Raw genomic sequence first — 19,593 nt, forward strand, 5'->3', positions numbered from 1 at the left:
AATAAGCCCTTTTAAGATTCGTGCTACAGTTTCCTACCAGGAAGATCCTCTACTTTGCTAGTCATAGCTCACATCTGTCATCAGCAAAGTTGCTATTTATTTCATTCTCTGGGGGCAAATAAAAGAAAAACAGACAAACTGCCCAGTCTGTATACATCACTGTTGCTGAAGCTGGACATCCCTCAAAGACCAGGAGAAGATGGACATGCAAGACTGAGACTGGGTTGCACAAGGTTGGAACATATGGGACTTAGAGATTTCTCCTTGGGACCACTGATGGGATGTGTAGTCCATCTCACAAGGAATGGTGATGAAGGCTTCCTTATGCAGCCTTCAGCCTGGGATTAAAAAGAGACTTAGTATTTAAAGGGAGGTCATAACGTCGTATTGCATAAGATGGCACACTGGAGGCTGCTACCTCTGTGAAGGGTGCTGAAGGGGAGATTCAGAATAAAACAACAAAACAAAACAAAAACCAGACTTTATCCCAAAGACAGAAACAGAGAAAGAGCTTTGGAAGCCTTCAAAGAAAGTCCTGGCAAAGGGCAGAAGCAAAGATATGCAGCACACAAAAGCTAGCAGAATGGTTCTGGCCACTCAGCGCCCTGATGGGATGAGGCTCACAAGGCACTTCCAAAGGTAAGCCAGCACAACCTGGGCAGCCTGCCGCAGGAAGGCCCACAACCCCCATGAGCCTCAAATCCAGGTGTGGGGTTTTGGTAAGACAGTAATTCTCCCAGCAAACTGATCAGCGGAGAAGAAAAATCTCATTTTGTCATACTGTATGACTCAAAGGGCACTGGCTGGGCACTGTGACAGAGAATCCAACCTTAAAAATCTGAGCTACCCTGTAAACTGGAGGTCACGAAACATCCACAGGTCAGGAGACTTAATGTGACCTGCCACAGCTTGTGGGTGAGAGAAGGCGAGAGGTAGCCGTGGAGAAAAGGAGGGACAGACAGACACTGGAAGGGAAGAGGGAGTGGCAGGAGGCTAGGGCGCAGGCTGGGAAATGGTGGGGAAGGGAGGGAGGGAGGGAGGGAGGGAGGAGGGGGCATGTTGTGTCAGGGGTGGAACCCATCAACAGAATTACCCTGGAGTTTGATAGTTCCGAGTCTGGGGTGATCAGGGAGGTGAAGATCTGGAGTCCCCTATCTTTGCTCATTGCTGTAGAGCCTGAGAACTCCCAGGTTCCAGGGTGTACACGATACCCACAGCTGTACCCCTCCAGCAGGGAGCCCCAAACTCAGAAGACTGTGAAAGGAGGGAAGGCAGGCCCTCTGCCTGTGTCCATGCCAGTACTGTGGCTGCTTCCCACATTGTCGAGATCCATGGAGCATCATCCAGGGAGTCTCAGGGGGAGGGACAGAATGCAATGTCAAGTGTGGCCAGCAGAGGGCCCTAATGCACAAAGAAGGAAGATGGCTGCTGGGAGGACAGCTCTGGTGGACACTGGACACTTGTTCAATACAGACTCCTCCACAGCATAAATAAGCAAACACGGAAGCCTACAAGTTCAAATGGCCCCTGCCCTATGCATAAGTAGAAGTCTCCAACTCTCAAGGACCCCCAAAGAAGCTGTTGTAACACACCTTAGGCTCCACTCTCACATGGTTCTTTTCTCTTTTCCTACACATTTAGCTGGATTCTTACTGTAGTTTAAGAATTTTCAAATATTTTTAATGGGCTGGCAAGATGGCTATGAGGGTAAAGGACTTGCTACCAAGCCTGATGACCTGAGTCTGACCCCTGGTGCCCTAAGATATGATGGAAGCAGAGAACCAACTCCTTCAAGCTGTCCTCTAACCTCCACCCTTACGCTGTGGCATGTGCGTACCACCTCCCAATTCAAAATAAATAAAATGTAACTAAAATCTCTTTAAAGAAATGAACAATGTTTTTATCTCCTTCTAAACATTCATATAATTTTGTTTACATATTTTTTCACTGGGGGCAATATATTTTCTCTTTCTTAGTTGGGTTTTTTATCTCCTTTATCTCTCTCTCACTCTGTTTACATTACTAGCTTTTAAAACATTCTTAGCTGGCAGTGGTGGCACACGCCTTTAATCCCAGCACTCGGGAGGCAGAAGCAGGTGGATCTCTGTGAGTTTGAGGCCAGCCTGGTCTATAGAGCCAGTTCCAGGACAGCCAGGGCTACTCAAAGAAACTGTGTCTCAAAACCAAACCAAACCATTCTCTTGTGTCTTTATTTTTATCCGTTCTCACACCTGTCTAATTCCTGTCCGAGCCTCCTCAGCACTGAGGAATCTCTGCGGCTGTCTCTTCCTTCTCTGCTCCCCCATACTGCCTTCTCCACTCCCCTTCCTGCGCTCTTTGTTCAGTCTTGCCCCCACTCTTTTGTCTCTTCCTGATTTCCTTCCTTTACTATTTCCACACTTACTCTAAATAATTTTTTACTTTACTGTCCATTTTCCATAGTTTTGTCCTATTCAGGTCTGTGATCACTGGTGACGCTGCAGCGGACTCAGCGGTTTTACATGTATGTATATGTTCAGGTCTGTGGTCACTGGCGACGCTGCAGCGGACTCAGCAGTATTACATGTATGTATATGTTCAGGTCTGTGGTCACTGGCGACGCTGCAGCGGACTCAGAGGTTTTACATGGATTTATATGTTCTGCATGATTTGATTTTACTGCTATGGCAGTCTGTTGCTTCCTCATTAAGTGGTCCTGAGGATTGAGTCTTCAAGAGCAGGCTTCTCAATAAGATCCTCGCCGGAATCCAGAAGAGATACCCAAACCAGTAGCTAATGAAATTCTTTGGAGAAATGCAAAAAACATGAACGTCAAAACAGTATGACCCCCCAAAAGATCCTAATTCCTCCACCAGTGAACTCACAGACACTGAGAGAGGTGACGTGCCAGGCAAAGATTTCAAAGGTTTTCTGGTAACATCGATGATCTAGAAGAGGACACCAACAAGCAGAAGAATTTAATACAAACCTCGAGAGGAAAGTGAGCAACCCGGAGGAAAAAAGGAAGCAAAAAGGACAAGAAAATGAGCAACATGGAAGGAAAACCCAGCAAGAAAACTGAGACTTGGCAGGCAGGGAAAGAAAACAAGTAGAAAGGTTAGAAGAGCAAAACTCAGTGAATCAAAGAAAAGCGTGCTGGAAAACATCGCCCGCAGATTGGTCCAAGTCCAAGAAGTACTATTGGAGGTAGAAGTCCAAGTTAGTGAAATATGGCATTCAAATATCAATAAGGAAAAAATGTAAACAAACATGACCAGAATGTCCACAAACTCTGGGATACAATCAAGAGGCCAAATCTAAGAACTCACAGGACAGAAGAAGGAGATGAAATAAACACTAAAGACACAGAAAACCTATTGGATAAAATTATAGCAGAACATTTCCTACATCCAGTGAAAGAAATGGACATCCCAACACAAGAAGCATCAAGAACACACACACACGACCAAAGAAGAACCTCTTAAAAACATATCAAAGTCAAGATGTCAAAACTTGAAGCAGAGCAGCAGTGAAAAACAGCTGTAAAGGAAACACGCAACTCGACCGTAAAGGTAGAGCCGTCAGAACAACATCAGCTCGTTCATCAACAACTCAAAGGCAGAAAAGCATGGGATGATAGCTTTCAAGTTCCTAAAGTAAGAGACTGCCCAAGCGAAACTGCTCTGTGCACCAAAGACGCCTTTCAAATTGATGGCAGCGCACGCCTTTAATCCTAACACTGGGGAGGCAGAGGCAGGCGGATCTCTGAGTTCAAGGCCAGCCTGGTCCTGTAAAGTGAGTTCTAGGACAGCCAGGGATATACAGAGAAACCCTGCTTCAAAACAAATGAACAAATAAATAAGACTGGTGAAGAAATAAAGACATGTCGAAGCAAGCACCAAGTAATGTAGTTCACGGCCGCCACACAGGTGCAGTAGAAGATACTTAAAGGGCACTATACACTGTGACAGAACACAGACACACTGGGAAAGACACCCACAGACAGAAGTAAATGGAAGCAAAAAAAGAAAAAGAAAAAAAGCCAGCATAGCTATCCTGATGTTCAGTAAAGTGGACTTCAAACCCAAATTACTCCGAAGAGATAAAAACGGCTACTGATGATTAACAGAGAGCAATTCATCAAGCGAATTGAAACAACTGTAAATACAGGCATCAAGTGTTGGAGGAGTCCCAATTTCAAAAACAAGCATTGATGGACATAAAAGTCCGGAGCTAATGACAGTAGGTGACTTCAGTATCCCTCTGCTAGATAGGTCATCCAAAGTGAAACTGAACAAGAAATGTCACACGTAAACTACATCACAGGCCAAATGGACTTAACAGATATACTGCAACAAAACAGAATACATATTAATCTCAGCAACTCATCAAATCTTCTCCAAAATAGGTCACAATCTAGACCATAAATCAAGACTTACCAAATACAAAATAACAAACCCCTCTTATATCTACCAGATCACAGTATAATAAAACTAGAAATCAATACAAGAAAAACTACAGAAGCCACAAATACATGGAGACTGAACATTACATTCTTTAATGAACAGTAGGTCATTTAAGAAATCAGGGTAGAAATGAAAGAGTTCCTAAAATCAAATAAAAATGAAAGCACAATTATCAGAATCTTTATATAAAAACTAAGCCCCAGCCAAACCTATCAAGAGGTGGGGACTGACCGGCTGGAATTAATGTAATCAGAGGAAGATTACCACAGATCCCAGTTAGATCCAGAGAATTGTCATGGAGCACTTTGAAAACTTATTTTAAAAAATTAAAAAAATCTAGAAAAAATAGATCAAATTCTTAGGCACATATGACCTACTAAAATTAAATCAAGAGTATATAAACTTAAACAGATCCATAAAAATAAAGATTAAAATGGTAATAAAAATTCTACTATCCAGAAAAGTCCTGTCCATATGAATTCATTGGGGGAATTCTACCAAATCTTTAACAACCAATGTTCCTTAAACTGTTCTATAAGACAGAAAGGCAGCAAGTGCTACCAAACTAAAACCAGATAAAGACACAGAAAAAAAAAAAAAAACTGTAGAGAAATTTCTCTGGTGATCAAGGATGCCAAAATCCCAATAATTGTTTTTGAAACTGGCTTAGTAAAGAACACATACTGCTCTTCCAGAGGACCCACAATGGTGGCTCACAAACCCCTATAGCTCTAGCTCCAGGGTGATCCAATGTCTCTGGTATCTGTGGGTATTTGCACTCACATGCATATATCCCCCCACATATACAAAATTTAAAATAAAATTATAAATCTTTTAAATTCTTAGAAATTGAACTCAAGAACACATTAAGAAAATCATGTACCATGACCGAGTTTTTTTTTAACCGCAGAGATGTAAGACTGTTTCAACATACACAAATCAGTAAGTATAATTTAGTACATAAATACAAGGACAGAAATTATATGATCACCTTAATAATGATCTTAAGATGTATTGTGCATCTTAACTGATGCATTAAAAAGTCTTCATCAATGTTCAACATTCCTCCATAATAAAAGCCATGAAGTCATTAAGAATAGAAGGAGCATACCTCAACATAATAAAGGCTACATATGACAAACCCATAGGGAATATTATACTCTAAAACCTTCAAGACAAGGGCACCCACTCTCTCCTCTCCAGTCTTATTCAATGTAATTCTTGAAGTCTTAGCTAGACCAATAAGATAACAGTAACAAATAAAAGGCATACAAATAGGAAGAAAGAAGTCAATTTATTCCTATTGCAGACAACATGATGCTTTATTTAAAAAACCTTAATTCTACCAGAAAACTTAAGCCTGATAAACACTTTCAGCCAAGTATCAGGATACAAAATCAGAATATAAACACTACCAGTTTTCTTTATGCCAATAATGAACTTGCTGAGAAAGAAATCAGTGAAAAAAATTCTCATTCACAATCTTTTAAAAAACTGTCTAGGAACAAACCTAATCAAGAAAGTAAGAGACTCTACAGTAAAAAATTTAAGACACCGATGAACTTTAAGGAGCTACTAAAAGATGGGAAGATCTCCTATGTTCACGATTAGGCAGAATTAATATAGTGAAAATGGCTATAGTATCTAAAACAACTACTTGATTCTGCATAGTCCCTATCAAAACTCCAATGTCTTTTTTCACAACACAGATAAAAGCACTAAAATCCACAGAGAAGCACAAGGACCCTGAAAATAACTAAAGCAATCCCAGGCAGAAAGAACAGTGTTGATCCCATCACAATACTGGTCTCATACTATATCACTGAGCCACAGTCAAAACAAAACAAAACATGGTACTGGAACAAAAACAGACAGGTAGACCAGTAGGACAGAAAGAAGATCCAAAAATAAATCCACATTGTTACAGTCACCAAATTTTGACAAAACTGTCAGAAACCAATTTGAAAAAAGATAGCTTGCTTAACAAATGATGCTGGAAAAGCCAGACCTCCATATGAGAAGAACGAAACTAGATCCGTACTTCTCCTACACACACACACAAAATTCAAGATGTGTCAAAGCCCTTTATGTAGGACTTCAGACTTCACAATATAGGCACAGGCAAGGATTTTCTGAACAGGATCCATTAGCACAGGAAGCAATCCCAAGAGGTGATGAGTGGAGTTACATGAAATTAAGAAGCTCTGTACAGTCAAGAAAACAATCGTCAGAACTGAAAACTAATCTTCACCAACTACACATTGGACTGGGGATTAATACATGAGAGATACAAGAATTGTAATCAATAAGTGGATGAATAAATTGAATACACAGTGTTCAAAAGAAGAAATACAAATCCTTAAAAAAGGGTCTAACATCTTTAACCACAAGGGAAATGCAGATGAAAACTGCTTAGACATCCCATCTCACTCCAGTCAGAACTACTGTCACGAAGAAAACAGACAACAAATGGCAAGGATGCAAGGAAAGAGGGTCCTTTCCACTGCTTCAAAAGCCAGCTTGTGAAGCCATAACGGAAGGAAGTGTGGCAGGTCCTAAGAACTGAAAACAGAATTCCTATGTTACTCAGCTGTATCGCTCTTCAGCATTTACCTAAAGGACTCTATATGATCACAACAGACATGTTATCTACAGCAATAAAAATCAAATCATGACATTTTCAAGAGGATGGATGCAACTGTAAATTATTATGATAACCAAATACTAGAGAAAACTCTAGTTTTCTCTCATAAGTGAATCTGAGATTTAAAATTATGTGTGTGCATGTATGTACATATGTATATGTATATGTATGTACATATGTGTACATGCATATGTATACATGTGTATGTATGCAAGAATGTACGGATGTCTATGTGGGCAAGTGTTTGTAAGTCACACAACTAGAAATGGGGTCAATGGGGTGGGTCTTAAGGAAGGTAAAAATAAAGAGGATAACAGAGGGAGGAGCACCCAGATGGGGGAGAAGCAGTGGGGCAGGGAACATGAGATAGTGTGATGGGGCCTAGTGTGACCATGCTGAACGAAGCCCACTTCTGGTATGCTGACCTACAGAATTTATGTATTTATTAATTTATTTATTTAGAGACAGAGTCTTAACTATGTCGCTCTGGCTATCCTGGAACTCCCTATGCAGAACAGGCTGTCCTTGAACTCACAGAGATCTGCCTGCTTCTGCCTCCCAAGCGCTGGTATTAAAAGCATGTGCCACCACGCCCAGCAAGAATTAATTTCTTTTAATTTATTTATTTTTATTTTGTGTGCATTGGTGTTTTGCCTGCATGCATGTCTGTGTGAGGGTGTTGGATCACCTGGAACTGGAGTTACAGTTATGAGCTACCATGTGAGTGCTGGGAATTGAACCCAGGTCCTCTGGAAGGGCAGCCAGTGCTTTTAACTGCTGAGCCATCTCCCTGGCCCTGCAAGTATTAATTTTAAAAAGTTAAGTTGCAAAAGAGAATGTAATGTTTTAAAATTATACTGGTCAAAATCACTCTAACAAATCATTGAAAGGGCTCGCTCTTCTGCTTCTGGAACATGGTCCTGCTAGAAAAATCCATCAACTGTCACTGAACACTTGAAACCCTTGTTCACTCCCAGGTTTTCATTGTAAGGCTATTTAAAAATTTTGAGAAAAACCTATAATACTTATAGTCTATGATAGTTAACTTTTAGAATTTAACTTTAAAATAATGAATACTCTCTACAACACGTTAATCAGAAAATGGCTAGAATTACTCAAAAGATGAAAATGTTGAAGCATGAAGGATATATAAAAACCTCAAATCTTTTCATTTTCCATCTAAGGGTATTTGAATTATGAAATTTTATATATATCTAGATTCTTCACTGTATTTCTTGAGTTCTTTAGAGGAAAATCCAAGGTCTACATGTGCGGCTTCCACTCATTGTGATGGCCTCCCACAATACCCCGACCAGAAGCATAACAAATGTCAGAGTTTACAACCCAGACACCACACTCAGCTGTTCCCACTCATCTCAGGAAGCAGCAGACAAAACAAAATAGTGCTAGAACATACATGGCCAAATGTCTCTAGTGTTAAGTACTGCTTTTCAGGAAAATAACCCTATGTCGTTACCTGTAATTTGAGTATATTTGATAAGCTACAAAAAGTGCTGCTGACAGCCACTCCAGATACCGAATCCCTTTACAGCTCAGCACTCGGTTAGTCTCAGACACAAGTGTGGCCAGACCAAGGCCAGCGAGAACCGCTACCACTGCATTGCTCTGCATCCAGAACCGCTCCACCTGGGAAGGAAACATGCAGAGAGTATGTCCAGCTGACAGGTTTATGTCATCAATCAGAACTTACATATTTTAAGAAACATTTATCACTTACACGTAGCTGCTCACACCTATTATCGTTAGTTAGGCCTTGTTAATTCACTTCTCTAGCTCAGTTCTAGGTCAATTTATTTTCCAATTTTCCATTCTTCCTCCTTCCTAATTTGGCATGTGCCTACACATTCACCTCAGAACTGCAGGCTTCATCTCTGCTCCAGCAATATGTAGGTGAAAAAGATAAAGAAATGTTTGGGCTTTACTCTACTACACATCCTTTCCCCCACACCTCCCTGATGCCTTTTTGTAGGACAAGGGGACTAATCTGATAACAGAACTGGCAGCTTCCACTGGGCCAACACAACTTTCTCTTTTCCTCTCTGTTCTATTGCAAGGGAGCCACCCACAAGAAGTATGGGTCCACAGTGGACTCTCCTGGAGGCTCCAGTTGGTAGGGCCAAATGGTGAGCAAACTAGGCCTGCCTGTTTTGGAAGACAGCAGACGGAGCTCCTTGCTCACGGGAAGAAGTTACATTCCCCAGCCACAGCATCCTCGGTAACAACGGTGCTCACCCACCATCTTAGAGTAGCTTATCTTCGCTCCCACTTGCTTCAAAGCTTAGAGGGCCAAGCAGAGCATCATTTATTAGGTTTCATGAACATACACACAAAAGACCATGTGGGATCAGCTTTCAAAAAGGGGTGACTTTCATCTCTGGTTTCTAGTGTGAGAACTAAAAGGAGGGATGGTGGCTCCTGACTGTCACGCTAGAACTCAGGAAACTGAGGCAGGAAGATACTGAATTCACTACAGCAGCAGTTCTCAACCTGTGGATTGTGACCCTTGGGGTTCAAATGACCCTTTCACAGGGGTCACATATCAGTTATTTTGCATATCAGATATTTACATTACAATTCATAATAATAGCAAAATTACAATTATGAAGTAGCCATGAAATAATTTTGTTTTGTTTTGTTTTATTTTTTTTAGAGATAAAGTTTCTCCATGTAGTTTTGGTGCCTGTTCTAGATCTCACTCTGTAGAGCAGGCTGGCCTCAAACTCACAGAGCTCTGCCTGGCTCTGCCTCCTGAGTGCTGGGATTAAAGGCGTGCACCACCGCTGCCCGGCTGCCATGAAGTAATTTCATGGTTGGGGGTCACTACACCATGAGGAACTGTATTAAAGGGTCACAGCATTAGGAAGGCTGAGAACCATGCACTATAGAAAGACTGGGCCATGCACTATAGAAAGACTATCTCACACAAAACAAAATACAAATAAAAATCCTTATCTCAGTCCCAGAGATGGCAACACAAGGATCAAGGTTATCTGCACAGGCTTATGAAAGGTGACCTAAGAGGACACGGTAGGAACTTCCTTCCTCCCTACTTAACTCGAACTCACTATGATTCAAACACTGGCCTTGATCTCCTGATCCTCCTGACTCATCCTCCCCAGAGCTGGGGTTATGTGTGTGTGTGTGTGTGTGTGTGTGTGTGTGTGTGTGTGTGTATTTTATATTTTTACTATTTATTTATTTATTTATTTATTTATTTATTTATTTATTTATTTGTACAGTACTCTGCCTGCATGTGTCCCTGCAGGCCAGAAGAGGGCACCAGATCTCATTACAAGTGGTTATGAACCACCATGTGGTTGCTGGGAATTGAACTCAGGACCTCTGGAAGAGCAGTCGGTGCTCTTAACCACTGAGCCATCTCTCCAGCACTATTTTTTAACTAGTTTATCCTTTCACAAAATTCATGAAGGGCAAATCTGCACAATCTTCACAAACTTACTGTTTAAAAGATCTATCAAAGTAAAACTTACCACACCCATGAAAAGTGGTTTTGAAATATCTAAATTTGCTCTCCAAGCAAAGAATAAGGAGTAAATGCAAAGCATTCCAGTGAAAAGCCACACTAATGAAGACTGCCGTCTGTCCCTACAAAAACAGAGATGTGTCCAAAATTACCTGTGGGTAAATATCAATAACATACATAGCTTTAGAGTATCGGGCAGTATCTGCAGCTTTAACACTTTCTATTTTTAAGAAGGAAGAGCAAACTTTTCTGCATCTCTGTGAGTAGTTGACGGCAGGATGATAGCAAACACAATTACATACTGCAGCCAAGTTAACTTGCAATGGTGCAGCAGCAGAGAGGAACTCACAGAAACACACACTAGCAATCCTGTCAACTCGGAGAAGTCATCAAGCATAGGCAAAATAAAAACGCAGTTTCATGCTTAAAAATTAAGGTTTAAAACGGCAAATTTGTCAAAGTAAGAATTCAGCAGTGACATGACAAAGTAAACTAGTGCAACCCTTGAGAAAGGGTAATTTAGTAATTTCTACCGATCCCCTTAATATACAATCACTGACTCAGCAATCTGGCATGCAGACATACATACATCTTCAAGCAATAACCAGAAACGCAAATAAATATTAATCCTTGAATGCTTTAGTACCACTTATAATAGTGGAAAAGTGGGAGCAATTTAATGGCCCTCAAACAGGAGAACATTTAATTTCCCAGTACATCTTCAGCTACAGCTCAGCCCAGTGGTGGAACACTTGCTGTGCATGTACAAGACGCTGGGTTCAGTCCTCAGCACCACACATGATACATAAATTATTTTTTCCATGACAACATGATGGAAGACATTATGTAGACATTTAAACAATAAGGTTTTTTCTTTTTTTAGAATGGGAAAATGTTGCTAACATTATTTTATAATGTTAATTGTTAGGCAAATAGAACTACAGATATATGTGTATTTACAAACAAATACATCCAACAGAACAGAAAGTAAACAAATGAAAATAAACAGTTTGATGATATAATCTGCCCTCAAACTTCTGGTGGTTCTGCCCCAGGTTCTGTTGGGCTTACAGTCCTGCACCTGACAAACAGTCTTCCTTCTTCTTCTTCTTCTTCTTCTTCTTCTTCTTCTTCTTCTTCTTCTTCTTCTTCTTCTTCTTCTTCTTCTTCTTCTTCTTCTAATTATTGGAGGAATTATATAGTTGCAAGCTATATATAATTAGCTATGGGCAGAGTAAAAGATCAAATCTAAGGTTTGAGACAATCAAATAGCCCATGTTTCAAGTCACTTATTTGTAATCATAAGATAAAATAGGACATCAAGAAACAGTAGAAATTTGCCTTAACAGAAATTGTGGTGGTTGAAAGAAAATGGCTCCCAAAGGGAGTGGCACTATTAGGAGGTTGGCTTTGTTGGAGTAGGTGTGTCACACTGGGGGCAGGCCTTGAGGTTTCCTATGCTCAAGCTACGCCCAGTGTGGGCACAGATTCCTGCTGCCTGCAGATCAAGATGTAGAACTCTCAGCTCCTTCTCCAGCACCATGTCTGCCTGCACGCCACCATGTCCCACCATGATGATAATAGACGAAATCTCTGAAACTGTAAGCAACCCTAATTAAATGTTCCCCTTCATAAGAATTGTCATAGTCATGGTGTCTCTTCACAGCAATAGAAACTCTGACTAAGACAGAAATGATTAGGAGTTATCCTAAATACAAGACAATGTTGGCAGCACTCTACAACATATAAAACACAGATTCAACACAAGAACATGGGAAACACAGCAACAAAGGGAACATTACTCACTTTCTAGCTAAACATACATTTGCCCAAACTGCAAGAGCTTGGATGTTAAATGAAAGTTCAGTCTTCATATTTATTATTTGTGAACTGAAAAACAAAAACCAAATATTTTATTGTTGGCATAAAAGTTCAGGAAATTTCAAACAAAATATTTTACCAATAAAACATTCAATTATACATTGAACTGCTCTAAGGACTGTGGTTATATTTTAAAATTATTTTTTCTTCTTTCAAATTTTGAAAGGGGGTGAGAAATACCATTGAAAAAGTCAGTCAATTCTAAGACATTTTCTGATTGTAGTATTTGGTTTTCAGTACATATAATTTAGGGTTGACATTAGTATACAGCGTAAGAGTTTCCTAGTGGCTTAGATGAGAAGTTATTTTGACGGGAACTTTAGACAGTTTTTGTTGCTAGTACAGACATAGTCACTGGTATGACTGAAATAAAAATTAATCTAAACTGTTTTCTGAAGGTCCAGTTCTGAAGGAGAAAAAAGGCCAAGAGAAGGGTTTTACCATTCTTTCTGAGTTATCTTCTTCCCTAAGCAGCTTCTTGTTTTCTACACTATTTGTTTTGGAAAACATTTAGGCAGTCTCAGAGAAATGTGTTCATCATATTGTGTATAATTGTGTTAAATTCTTCCATTAACTAATGAGCACTTCAAGTGCTATCTCAGTTCTAAAACTGCCACACTATTTAATTTCTGTAAGAAGAAATATGTCTACAAACTAAGGAAACTTCATTCTCCCTACTGGCAATTTTCCTGGAGAAAATGTCATGCCACGATTATGGAAGCCATACAATGAGTACTTTACTAATGGAGACACATCTACTATGAGAAGCTACCCTCACTCATTTACAAATACACTTGAAAAATTGATTCTGGTATGAGGTCCGTTTCTTCAAAAGAAATGAAGTCAGTCTCAAAATTAATTCTTAGAGATCTGTTGCTTAAATGTAAACTCTAAAAGATGTCCACTGCCTAAGGTTAGATTCAGTAATTTCCCTGTACAGGATTGCAATTTAGCGATATGCATGGGGAAAGAATTTAATTTGCTTGACTGGAAAAGGGTAGCTGATTATGTTCCATCATTTTGAAGGCCTTTCTTGTAAGTAAATTATACATCTCCTTTCTCAACAACCCATCTACCCAAAACAACTTAAATCCAGGAATTCTTCCCTCAGAGTGTGAGGGTTGTGTCTCCAGCTTGCATGATGATGGTTCATGGTGTGGACTCATTTCCTGTGCAGTCTTTATTCTGCACCCAATACCTAATGCTCTTATTTAATGGAAGTCACCAAGAGACGACATTTACATGCAACTCATACAAGCTGATACATGGTTGAGAATTCTTCAGAGTTCATGTGGGACTTGAGGTAAAATACAGCAGTAATCCTGGGAAGTCAGAAAAGAGCAAATAGCAAGTCTTTCTACTTGGGAAGAAGCAGAAGGTAGGGAAAGCTCAGAGCCACTGATTAGTTGTCTGTCTAAAGAGGAAGTCAGCTTTCTCCACTGTCTCACCTTCTCCACTTTCTCACTTTCTCCACCTTCTCCACCCTCTCTATGTTCTCCACCTTCTCCATCTTCTCCACCTTCTCTATGTTCTCCACTCTCTCTATGTTCTGTACCTTCTCCATCTTCTCCACCTTCTCTATCTTCTCCATCTTCTCTATCTTCTCCACCTTCTCCATCTTCTCTACCTTCTCTATCTTCTCCACCCTCTCTATGTTCTCCACTTTCTCTATCTTCTCCACCTTCTCTATCTTCTCCATCTTCTCTATCTTCTCCACCTTCTCCATCTTCTCTACCTTCTCTATCTTCTCCACCCTCTCTATGTTCTCCACTTTCTCTATCTTCTCCACCTTCTCTATCTTCTCCACCTTCTCTACCTTCTCCACCTTCTCCTCCTTCTCCACCTTCTCTACCTTCTCCACCTTATCCACCTTCTCCACCTTCTCCATAACAGAAAAGAAGGAAGTGATGTAAAAGTCTGGGTCAAACACTCAAGGAAATATTGTAAATCAGTTGTGAGAAAAGTAACAATGGCAGAGAAATATTTTCAAGATCTGCTGTAAACTGAAAACTGACTAACAAAAGTGTAGCTTATGAATCCGTTTAAAAAACAAATTATAAAAGAATACAAAAATATGTATAAAATATTAACATATAAGTAACAGTGGTTATCCCTGTATGTTGAAATGAAAGGCCATTTTAACTTTCTTATTTTTGCTTATTTGTATTTCAAAAACTTCTATGATTATGTATCCTATTTTGGAAGAGGGAAAAAGTTTAAAAACAAAGGAAGAATATCAAGCATAGTGCTACACAAGCAATTTGGAGGCTAAGACAGGAAGATTGTGAATTCAAGGGCCTGCTTGGGTTACACACTAACACCCTAACTCTAAAAGGTAGAGAGGGATCTGTTGGGAATGACTGACCATGGGGGACACAGGTATGTAATTCTAGCTGAGGCAGGAGGATTGGTTGTTGCAGGCTAGCTTGGGCGACAAAGCTAGGCCTTGTCTAAGATAGAGGGATAGATGGTTAAGAGATGGATGACAGACAGACAGACAGATACAGATGTAGATAGGTGGATCTTTCTTTTACACAGTCTAGATGGTTCCAAACTAGAAATTAAAAGAAGATCACTTTAATATTATAAAAACTTACTTTTATTCTAAAAGTTTATATTTGAAGAATTATAATTGGTACAGATAATTTTTAAAGTTGACATGGATAGTTTTCAAGTGCTTTAATCTCTGGAGGTTTTAAAGCAAACATTAATCCATTCTTCAAAGAAAACTATTGGTTAATACGTATGACATATATTTGCTTAAGCTGGCTCTAATAAGGTTGGATGTTAAAATACGAAAGTCAAAAACACAGCTTATGACAACCAAAAGGAAGTCATAAGAGACTATATATACCCAGCTCTGAAGGATTAAATGAGCAGAATTCAACCCAAAATAACAAAAAGAAATTGTTCACATCGTGATGAATGCAACATTCTACAACATCCCTAAGAGAAAGATAAGAGGAAAAAGAGGGAAGAACAAGTCACTTTCAGAAGGACACCCTATGGGCAATTTTGCACCCAGGTGAAATATGTGGTTTCCGGCCCAGCCAGTCCCCTGCTGGCCTCACACACTGCTGTGTTTACTGCTTGCCTTGAGCTCTCTTAGTGAAAAGCTAAAGCACTTGGCAATACAGTGTGCATATGCAGCTATTAATTGTGGAGGTGAAAACTACTTCTCAACCATATGTCTTAATAAAGAAGGGAACTAAAAAAAAAAATCTCCCCAAATCATTTGAAATAGGTAATAGAAAATTCATTTGATATAATTGTAAAATCATACTCACAGCAGTATTGTAGACACACTGGATCCTATTTCAGACTTGGCCTAAAAACAGGAAAGTTCACTTGCACAAGCAGTAAACTGCTGAGGCTTTCTTTGTTAGACGACTGCATTTTAAATGTTCTTGACTTAAGAGCTTCATATTTTAAATATACAACCCAACATTTTTCCTTACTCAGGCTTTGAAGCTTTGCTACATTTCAGAACCAGAGAAAATTAAACTTGGGTCCCCACTAGGAAACTTTTAGAATAACCGGTTAAAAATCAGTTCAACTGTTCCGGAAGGAGTGACTGGCACACAGAGAAATCACACTCTCTTGCATGTCTGTTGCAGCCTTTCTAGGTTCTCAGGGCTTCAGTGAGAGTTCAGTATAATCTGATAGCTCACATTTCTCAACACTGTGTGGATGATACTAATCTTACATCTGAAAGTACCCTCAACCCACACTTTTTAAAAAGCCAACTTGGAGCAACCAGAAGACCTGAATTCAAATGAAGCGTCTGCCTCTAAAAAACAAAAATCTTTTTTGCATGTATTTATCATGCATGCGTGCCCACACATGACACAATGGCCTGCATGTGCAGGTCAGGGGACAACCCTACGGGGGTCAATTATCTTTCTCCCCACATGGGTTGGTTCTAGGGAAGAACTCAGATCGACAGGGTTGGCAGCAAGCACCCTCATCTTGCTAGCTTCAATCTACATTTTATAGATTAAACCAATATTAAGTAAACAAGAGTATAAATTTTAAGAATTAAACTCTCTACATCAAATAGTAATTAACAATTACTTTTATTAATCTCTTTTATAATGAAATATTTCCTAGATATATTATATATGTATACACACATAATGCATACTTGAAGGATAAAGAAAGAAATCTTCAAATTAACCATCAGGGAAACAAAACCTAGCTGGTTACGAGAGCACAGGCTTTTAACCCAGAACTGGAAGGTCTAGGCCAGCCTGGGCTACACAGGGACCCTGTCTTTAAAAGTAGACAAACGAAAAAGCGACAAAGAAACAAAACCTCATCAATACCATCGGGAACCCCACAGACCCTTGAAGGCCCCTCCTTCCCTAACTATTCCCCACTTCATTATGTGTTTGTTTCTTTATTCATTCAGAAGTCTCACTACTGACAGCTGGCCCAGAACTTGTGACCTTGTGTGCCATCTTGCCTGGCCTCTCTTCCCCCTTTCAGAAAGCTCCACTCCTTTTGCAGGTAGCCTTGAACAATAATGTCAGTTTTTGAGGGGTTTGAAGTTTGTCAATGGTACCACTACAGATTCTTCTGAAATTTATTTTCTTAAGCAAAACATAGAATACAAGCCATCAGAGAAAACCCTAATACCACTGTCTACATTAAAATAATATTATCTTCTATTTTTCCTTTCTTTTATCCTTTACTGTAATTACATTTAATTTTTCCCTACCATGCCTCAGGGAAAGCAAGCCTGTTGAATTTTTTAAGTACACACCTCTAATTTAGTAAACTTACCTTTTCTGAAGCTTTATAGACAGCTTTTTCCATTTAACACTAAGCAGTAACATAAATACTATTCATCAAGTAAAAGAAATCTCGGGGCTGGAGAAAATGGCTCAGTGCTTAAGAGAGGACCCAGGTTGACTCCCAGCACCCACATGTTGGTTCACAACTGCCTGCAACTCTGGTCCCAGGAGATCCAACATCCTCTTCTGGTCTCCAAGGGCAGTAACCACACATGGCAGACAGATATACATTAAGGCAAAACATCCACGCACATAAAACCCCCCAAGTTTTAAAAATTGAATTATAAATAAATGAAAAGGAAATGTTAAGTCGAATGTGGGTACACATTTATAACTTCTGCACCCAGGAAGTGGAGGCATGGAGATCATAAGTTGGAAGCAAGCCTATGCTAAGACACTGACTCATAAATTTAAAAAACTAAACGAACAAAAAGTGTGTGTGTGTGTGTGTGTGTGTGTGTGTGTGTGTGTGTGTGTGTGGCGGGGCTACTATTGTCACAGTAAACAGCCCATGTGATGAGCCACACTCCAAGGGACTAATCTGCTCCACAAGTAACTAAATGACAGTCCTATCTGCTGCTCTTTCAGTCAAGGTCCAAGCTGTGCCACATATGTCCTTGGCAGGACTTTAAATATGAGTTTACCAGGCTGAATGTTCCATATTCTTCCCGGAGAAAATGTGTCAGGAAACCTCGAAGTGTCGTCTGGTCTCCCCAGGTCCAGCGGGCGTGATTGAGATAGGATGACACAGGCAGGTAGACATAGGGCAGCAGGCCGGCAGAGAAGGCCAGAGTCAGCTTCAACAGAGAGCTGAAGGCGAGTTCCTGCACAGAAGCACACAGTGGCGGACATGTTTATTCTAGCCCATCCCTGGAACTTCAGAAACACATAAAGGGAAACGTCAAATGTGTTTGCTTAAAGCTGATCTCTCAATTTATATTAAGTCACCACAGATACTATGCTAAACCTTCTGATTACTGAGGATTACTAGAAAATTGCATCAGCCTGGATTCCTTTTCATGGCAAAACCTGAGTGGAGCAAATATTAGCAAAGACATATAAGCATCAAATGTGCTGCATCTTTTACATTTAAACCATGTCACGACATGCAGCATTGCACTGCTGAGATGACCCACTTGGAAGTGACTGCATGTTATTTGGCCCCTAATACTATTTTAATGCTAATTCACTTCATCACCATCATAAGTGGCTTTAACTGTATATTTCCTTACAATTACACAGTGATGATGTAATTCTTTCCAAGAGCTTTGGACATTTCATGGAAGTGTTTGGCGTAAACAAAGCTATCTTTTATAGACCCCCAGGTGCATCCACATTTCTCTCCTCTATGTTTAATGGAATACAAAAGGAATTTGCTGTTATGTGCAACAAACATATGTTGTTTCATATGCTCTCCCTGGAGGAATTCCTTACCTGTACGTGTCTAAAACAAAACAATATGAGAATAATTACAAAGACTAAGTCCCAACAATGTGAATTCTGGCATTCTAGAAATAGCCAAGCCTTGTTTGCTCTAATAACTGGGAAAAGGGATCTCTTACAAACATTATAACTGGCAACTGCCAACTTTTTCCCTGACGAAAATGAGAAATTTATCTGTGAGAATGAATATAAGAGCCAGGACTCATTCGGCAGAAGTAGAACAAGCAGCCGACTTCTCTTTGCATTTTCAAACAAACATTCTTAATTGAAAATGAAGTGTTTTCTTAAGCACTGATCTCATTTGTGATTTCTACAGCAGAAACAATATGCATAAAAGTGATGGCATGAAAGCATGCAGAACTATCTAATCTGACAACAGGCAGCTGCTGTTCTTAAAAGTGGGTCTAGGGAAGTCGGCGCTTACAGTTTTGGAGGTACTGCACATAATAAAGTTGAATTTGGATGGAAAGAAACAGTTACTATATTGTTCTCCTTTTGTATAAGAAGTAAGCAGGGACAATTCCATGAGGACTGTTCCAGATGGATGGGGCAGAGCTTTCCTGTCCTAGCTGGATGCTGTGGTCACCTGACAGGAATTTTGCCCCTGCAAACATAGAATGGCTTGGTGGTAGAATTGAGTTTCAATATAAATACACATATATACATATGCCTACGTATACATATAGAAACACACACACACACACACACACACACACACACACACACACACACAATTACTGTCCATGTTCCCTATTTAATGGAAATGAAAGAGCTACATTGAAGAGTCACATTTGCCCAAATCCGAGCACTTGTCTGTAACCTACTCCAGGACAGAGCAATAGTCCTTAGCCCAGGCTCTATAGTATTAACTCTTGAGTC

General features: G+C 39.9%; 1 protein-coding gene across 1 annotated transcript in view; it reads right to left on the minus strand.

Moving 5' to 3' along the window:
* Tmem260 (transmembrane protein 260) overlaps positions 1-19,593 on the minus strand; it is a 68,234-nt gene that overhangs the window by 18,525 nt on the left and 30,116 nt on the right. Inside the window, exons 6-10 of the mRNA XM_059273720.1 lie at positions 17,916-18,095; positions 15,763-15,803; positions 12,401-12,484; positions 10,602-10,716; positions 8,567-8,736 (exon numbers count right to left, since the gene is read on the minus strand). Coding sequence (XP_059129703.1) covers positions 8,567-8,736; positions 10,602-10,716; positions 12,401-12,484; positions 15,763-15,803; positions 17,916-18,095 — 590 coding nt within the window. The remainder of the gene's footprint in view (positions 1-8,566; positions 8,737-10,601; positions 10,717-12,400; positions 12,485-15,762; positions 15,804-17,915; positions 18,096-19,593) is intronic.

Source organism: Peromyscus eremicus, chromosome 9 (assembly GCF_949786415.1).
Source record: "Peromyscus eremicus chromosome 9, PerEre_H2_v1, whole genome shotgun sequence".
In the NCBI taxonomy this organism is placed as follows: Eukaryota; Metazoa; Chordata; class Mammalia; order Rodentia; family Cricetidae; genus Peromyscus; species Peromyscus eremicus.